Below are 7485 nucleotides of genomic sequence, written 5' to 3' on the forward strand. Positions count from 1 at the left end.
CCCTAAGAAAGTACACTGGACGCTAGGCAAACAACAATTAATCAATCTATTTATTTTCCAAGTGAAAAAGAACATAATAAGTTGCTAAGTTGCTTAAAAAACTTCAAAGAACTTATCAATAAACATGGGAAACTCAAGTTATTAGACTTTAAAGAGGAAAACTATTATTTGTTTTACATTTCAATAGGATACATATTGGCATGCATTGAACAACAAGATATATGAAGTAATCAACTCTAAAACCTTAGCTTCACCTGGTGGCTGTCAACCATTCCAGATATTTAACTTCACTGTGAGTCATGGACAGATTGCAGAACAGTACAGCAGTTATGTTTTGGCTATTTGTCATGCTGTGTGGCATCATGCTGGTATTGGCCAGTTATCACAATTACCTATGTAAGTATCATTATTGGGTCCTGTAGTGGCTATCTGTCACACTGTGTGGCATCATGCTGGTATTGGCCAGTTATCACAATTACCTATGTAAGTATCATTATTGGGTCCTGTAGTGGCTATCTGTCACACTGTGTGGCATCATGCTGGGATTGGCCAGTTATCACAATTACCTATGTAAGTATCATTATTGGGTCCTGTAGTGGCTATCTGTCATGCTGTGTGGCATCATGCTGGGATTGGCCAGTTATCACTACCTTTGCAAGTATCATTGTGTCATGTAGTGGCTATCTGTCATGCTGTGTGGCATCATGCTGGGATTGGCCAGTTATCACAATTACCTATGTAAGTATCATTACTGGGTCCTGTAGTGGCTATCTGTCATGCTGTGTGGCATCATGCTGGGATTGGCCAGTTATCACTACCTTTGTAAGTATCATTGTGTCATGTAGTGGCTATCTGTCATGCTGTGTGGCATCATGCTGGTATTGGCCAGCTATCTCAGTTACCTAGGTAAGTATCATCATTATGTTCAGTAGTGGCTATATGTAATGATGTGTGGCATCATGCTAGAGGGTTGGTCATAATTACAAGTTTCCTGTACTGTTAGTAGAATACATCTTATCACTATTTGGAAATCTGTTGTGGTTGACCTGAGAATCTGCCCCACTTGAACTATTGATGTCAGATAACAATCACTTTTCCAATGTGGAGTCAAATATTTTGTATTATGACGTCATAATTTTACGATAACCTTTGTTATGTCCAGTAATGGCGGACAAATAGTTATAGGATGTATTGTGTCCTGTATGAGCTATTTGGCATGCTGTATGACATCATGCTAAAGTGAGGCAATTATTTTTTGTAGCAACAAGAACGTTAGATTTATTAATATAATTCATGTTTGCAGTTAAGTAAAAGACTATTGTATTGTTTACCTTTGTCAGTCATTAGCTATGACAAAAATTTATGCCCCACTTAGGGCTATTATGTTTTTCTGTCTGTGTGTTCGTTCGTTCATCCTTTTTTCTGTTCGTACTTTCGCCTGTCTGTTTTTCTTCAGATTAAAATTTTGGTCAGGGTAGTTTTTGATAAAGTTGAAGTCCAATCAACTTGAAACTTATTACACCTTCCAGATGATATGATCTTTCTACTTTTAATGCCAAATTAGAGTTTTGACCCCAATTTCATGGTTCAACTGAACATAGAAAATGGTAGTGCAGGTTGGGCATCCATGAACTATGGACACATTCTTGTTTAGACAAATTTTGATACACAAACATGTATCTTTGTAACATTAATGTGTATAGTAAATTGTCTTATATAATTACAATAAGTTGTTCTATTTTATTGCTACAGATTTTTAAGAGAGACGTTAAAGCCTTCTGTGAAGACTGAAGAACAGTTGTTATTTATCTTCCATTTATTTGGACCATTTCTACAGAGATTACATTCAGAGAAAACCAAGTGCTTGATGGAGGTAAGTCACTCCAAACTTTTAGTATTTCAATTCTGTATAAAGTTCTATATAGTTCCCAGTTGTGTTTATTATATGCACACTTTTTCATCCCTTCAAAATCATTTAAAAAAAAAAAGGTTTTAATTTTTTTTGGAATTGTAAAAAGAAAAAAAGTCAAGTTCACTGTAAAACCTATTATAGGGAACATTTAGAGTAAATTTTTAATGCATGCAGAGTAAGAGTTTGGTTGGCTTGTGTGCCTTGCTTGTATGGTTTGAATTAATGTTTGCCAAGCATTTGTAATTAATATTTTTTAAAACATAAACATTTAAATGGTAGATCTTTTACCAAGTAGTTGACATTTATTGATTTGAGGAAAATTATTAATTAAAGATCCCCTTTTGAAAGCAATGTATGTCTGCTGTTGTCTTCTCTATGGTCAGGTTGTTGTCTCTTTAACACATTCCCCATTTCCATTCTCAATTTTATTACTAATATATTACAGTAAAAGAAATAATTGGAAAGTCTATAGTTGTATATATTATACATTCCCCCAGCCAACATCATTTTTGAGTTAGAAATCGTGTAATAAAACTTTTTTGAAGAACTTGACAAATAATTGTAAATTTATTAATAGAAAAACTATTTATTCTACTCCCTGCTTAATATGAAAATGCATATTTTTAATTACAGATTGTGATAGAGTTTTATGAAATATTAGTGAACGTAGACCGACACTGTGAGCATCTACGATATGTGGATCCAATTTCTGATTTTCTGTATCCTTTTGACTCATTTATATTTTTGTGCTATATGTCCAGTGACAAATATTACATGCATATTCAGGTCAAGAACTAATTAAATAATTAATTAGTTAGGTAGACTCTTTAAAGTGGGTTGATAGATGTGCAGGATAAGACATATGCACAGCCATTCTAAAAAGAGGTAACGATGAGAAGAGGCCAAACTATTGCTGTGCAATAGGTTGGCCATGGACCCTTAAAAGTTTTCCTAGGGTTTGTTTACATGCATAGTGCATAAAAAATGCCACCAGTGGGCGAATTTTTATCACCCCTAATGTGACTGAACTTAGCTGCATATTTATATTTTGCACATCCTAAAAGTTAATCCCTTAGCATTAAATAGAAAAAAGTACATGTGCCATGATTTGTATATCTGCTAATTTATTAATTGTTAAAAGCAGCAAGGTTTTGGACAATAGATATAGGAAGATGTGGTATGAGTGCCAATGAAACAACTCTCCATCCAAATAACAATTTATAAAAGTAAACCATTATAGGTCAAGGTACGGCCTTCAGTTGGCTTATCAGCGCAGCTCATGATTATTACAGAATTTATGCCCCTTCGAAACAGAAATTATATGGAAAATTGCATTATTATAAAGTGATCTCATGCCTACATTTCTTCCCCAAAATATAATTTTAATTATTGCCATTAAGGTTGAAATATGTGCATCGGTGGGTGACATTTGAAAGCTGTTCTTTCTATAAAAATATTAAGATATGTTTAAAAAGTATTTTCATTCTTATTTTCCCTTTCTGAATAAAATTTCTTATTATTATATATAAGTAATACATTTGGGAGAATAATACTTTACATGAATTATAAAGTAGTATAAATATAAGCAGACACTGTATTATTCCTTAACAGCTATTAGATATCATGTTAAATACATGTTTATTGGTGATCTGGTCAAGAATGAAGTAGAGAAGTTCATTCGTACTCTCAGACCAGCATTACAATTACGATTACGCTTCATCTCTCACATTAACATACCAGAGGAGGCTCTTACTCCATTGGCTCCTCCCATGTCAACTTAATGGAATATCCAAATACTAAAATATCTGAATCCTGACAGAACTTTCTGTAATTCAAATTAGCTAATATGAGATTATACTGAACTTTGATCTGTTAGCAGTATCTATAAAAAGAGGAAAGTAGAAAATAATGATTTTTGGTCTGGTGAAAAGACTAGTACTAAACATTGATATGTTACAAAAATATATGGAAAAGTGGAAAGTAGAAAAGCAAGATTTTTGTTCAAGAGAAAAGACAAGTACTAAACATTGAAAAGACAAGTAAATGTCAAACTGTGTCTGCTGGCAGTTATATACATCAGTGTTGATGTCCTATTTGGTCACAATATAACAAAAAATGTAATTGTAGGATTACACCAGAACTTATAAAATTCCTATCTTAGCTTTACACCACCTTGCTTTTGATATGTAATTATTTAAGCAAAAGTAATTGAATGAAAATTCTTTAATTTGATACATATATTTGATTTTTTTTTTGCATTGTACATGTACATATTTCTCACATTCATAATTTGAAATTTGTATATACATATTTACCATGTTTACCATGTTAAAGCATTAATTATTAGTTATTCATTTATTGTCTCGTTTCATACATCATCTACTTACAATTGTTTTTCATAATTTTTTCTTAGAATATTTACATTTTTGAGTATGTACTTAATACATTTATTTACATTTTCTACTTTGGGAGGATTTCCCTATATTATATTGGTGCAATTATGTGTTCAGTTTTTGCTATGATCATGTGTAATGTTGTGAGCTGTAATGTTATTCATGCAGAAATAAATAAACTATTTCAAATGTCTTTAATGCATGTTTTATACTTATATTCTCTTATTCTTTCACTAAAATAATGAGAACATAGCACAATAAGCTTACCAGGTTTTCTGACACACTAAAAAAAATGTTATTGAACTGTATTAGTATAAATAGCAAATTTGCCTCAGCTACTTCTGTGCAATGACTTGAGAACAGTTCAACTAATATTTTTCAAATTGAAATATGTTATTACTGATTAAAAGAATGGAGTTCAATACAGATTGATGATTCTCGCCTTTGCCTCATTGAAGATATATGCAATAACTTGAGAACTCTTGATCCAATCCTATTAAAATTTTAACGTTGTTTCTCATGAAAAAATTAAGGTTGAGTGTGTGTTTGGTGATTTTTCACTTATATCCGTCAGTGATTTTTGATTGATTGGAAATTGCTGATTAGGATGAAGAAAGATGGATTTAGTACTCACAAAATTAATTAGCAACTCCAAGTCCATGTGCTTTTCTTGTGTAAGGAAAGTAATCAGTGTTTACCACAGATATGTTTATGTTTTGTCTTTTTGGTGTTAATATAAGACCTATGTCTGTCAGTTTTGTACTGGTTATACAACACTTCAAATAGGAATTTATGTTTCGTGTACTGTTATAGCTGCCAAAGACAAAATATTGACTAGTTCGAGTTTTTGTTGTTCCCTTCCTTTGCTATAACTTTTCAACATTCCTTTGGTAAGTGAATTACACTTACTGACTTAAAATTATATACTACCGGATTTTTTGTGACTATCCAAATTAAATCACGTTTTCTCAAAGCCTCATGTCTGTGCTGCTTTTGACTTGCCTGTGACAAATTCAGAATGTGAGGTATATACAGACCAGGGCCAGTTCCTTGTTTAAAGTTTGGTATCTATAATATAGAAGGTGTTTCTGGCTGCAATAAGTCTATTGCCCTTGACTTCATTTTCATGGTTAAGCTTTCAAAACTAAATTATTTTGTCAACTGATTTTTTTCCACTTATAAGTAATAGAACAACTATACTTGACATAAAGTCATTGTGCAAGGTTTTTTGTCAGATTGGGTACATATGACCTTGACCTAGGTCAGTTTCTAAGATACTACATTGTATAAGCGTCCTTTCTGATGAATGTCTGCCCAGCACAGTTATCTGACCTTGACACCATTTTCATGTTTCATTGATTAACATTAAATTTTTTTGATTAGACAGGTCATTCAGATACCAAAAGCAAAGAGTCAGCTCTATTTAAGGAATGACTGTAATATTTTTTCTGTCTATGAAGGAATAACATAAAAAATTTGGTGCATACTAACTAACGCGTGTAGCGGGTTATTTAACAATGTGCACCACATTTTTAGCTCACCTGGCCCAAAGGGCGAAGTGAGCTTTTCTCATCACTTTGCGTCCGTCGTTAACTTTTACAAAAATCTTCTCTGAAACTACTGGGCCAAACTAAACCAAACTTGGCCACAATCATCATTGGGGTAACTAGTTTAAACTAGAGGCTCTAAAGAGCCTGTGTTGCTCACCTTGGTCTATGTGAATATTAAACAATGGACACAGATGGATTCATGACAAAATTGTGTTTTGGTGATGGTGATGTGTTTGTAGATCTTACTTTACTAAACATTCTTGCTGCTTAAAATTATCTCTATCTATAACAGTACTTTCTGTGGAAAATGTTATTGAAAATCTTCAAATTTTAAGAAAATTGTTAAAAATTGACTATGAAGGGCAATACCTCCTTAGGGGGTCAATTGACTATTTTGGTCATACTGACTTATTTTTAGTTCTTACTTTGCTGTACATTATTGCTGTTTACAGTTTATCTCTATCTATAATAATATTCAAGATAATAACAAAAAAACAGCAAAATTTCCTCAAAATTACCAATTCAGGGGCAGCAACCTAACAACCAATTATCCGATTCATCTGAAAATTCCAGGGCAGATAGATTGTGATCAACAATTTGACTTCCTGTCAGATTTGCTCTTAATGCTTTGGTTATTGAGTTATAAGCCAAAAACTGCATTTTACCCCCATGTTCTATTTTTAGCCATGGTGGCCATCTTGGTTTGTTGGCCGAGTTACCGGACACATTTTTTTAACTAGATACCCCAATGATGATTATGGCTAATTTTGGTTAAATTTGGCCCAGTAGTTTCAGAGGAGAAGATTTTTCTAAAAGATTACTAAGATTTACGAAAAAATGGTTAAAAATTGATTATAAAGCGCAATAACTCCTAAAGTGGTCAACTGACCATTTTGGTCATGTCGACTTATTTGTAGATCTTACTTTGCTGAACATTATTGCTGTTTACAGTTTCTCTCTATCTATAATAATATTCAAGATAATAACCAAAAATGACAAAATTTCTTTAAAAATTACCAATTGGGGACGGCAATCAAACAACCAGTTGGCCAATTCATCTGAAAATTTCAGGGCAGATAGATATTAACTTGATAAACAATTTAAATGCTTGTCAGATTTGCTTTAAATGCTTTGACTTCAAAGTTATAAGCCAAAATCTACATTTTACCCCTTTGTTCTATTTTTAGCCATGAAAAAATTAGTCATAATAAATTCCATTTTAAACCGTAGAAAACCATGAAAGAATGTTGATGACGTCACGATCACATGACTAAATTATGTCTATGGACTCATAACAAAATAACGTCAGCCAATTAGAAGATGTGTTACATCCAAAATTAAATTATTTGGTGTTTGCAATGATTGTAAGGTGTACATGTTCATCTGGCAGGGTTCATCTAACAATGACCTCTTGTTCATAGATTATTGATAATATTGAGTGTATATACCTATAGTAGAACCTTGATCTCAATGACTTTCTGCATACTGGGGATTTCTTTATTTTCGTGGGTACCAATTTTCCTGGATTACGAAAAACTTGCCTTTTTTTGGGATATGTGATTTCATTGTTTTGCCATATCTGCATATAACCTGATAGTAAATTTGAATTCATGGTTCCCTGGATCCACGA

At 32.6% G+C, this 7485-nt stretch overlaps 1 protein-coding gene across 1 annotated transcript in view; it reads left to right on the forward strand.

The window, feature by feature from the left end:
• The window catches only part of LOC143047312 (mediator of RNA polymerase II transcription subunit 23-like), a 44563-nt gene extending 40060 nt beyond the window's left edge, over window positions 1-4503 (forward strand). The window contains exons 31-34 of the mRNA XM_076220351.1: window positions 188-396; window positions 1753-1873; window positions 2546-2631; window positions 3531-4503. Of these exons, the coding sequence (XP_076076466.1) occupies window positions 188-396; window positions 1753-1873; window positions 2546-2631; window positions 3531-3693 (579 nt within the window). The 3' untranslated portion in view covers window positions 3694-4503. The remainder of the gene's footprint in view (window positions 1-187; window positions 397-1752; window positions 1874-2545; window positions 2632-3530) is intronic.
• The last annotated feature ends 2982 nt before the right edge of the window (window positions 4504-7485 follow it).

This window comes from Mytilus galloprovincialis, chromosome 1 (assembly GCF_965363235.1).
Source record: "Mytilus galloprovincialis chromosome 1, xbMytGall1.hap1.1, whole genome shotgun sequence".
NCBI lineage: Eukaryota > Metazoa > Mollusca > Bivalvia > Mytilida > Mytilidae > Mytilus > Mytilus galloprovincialis.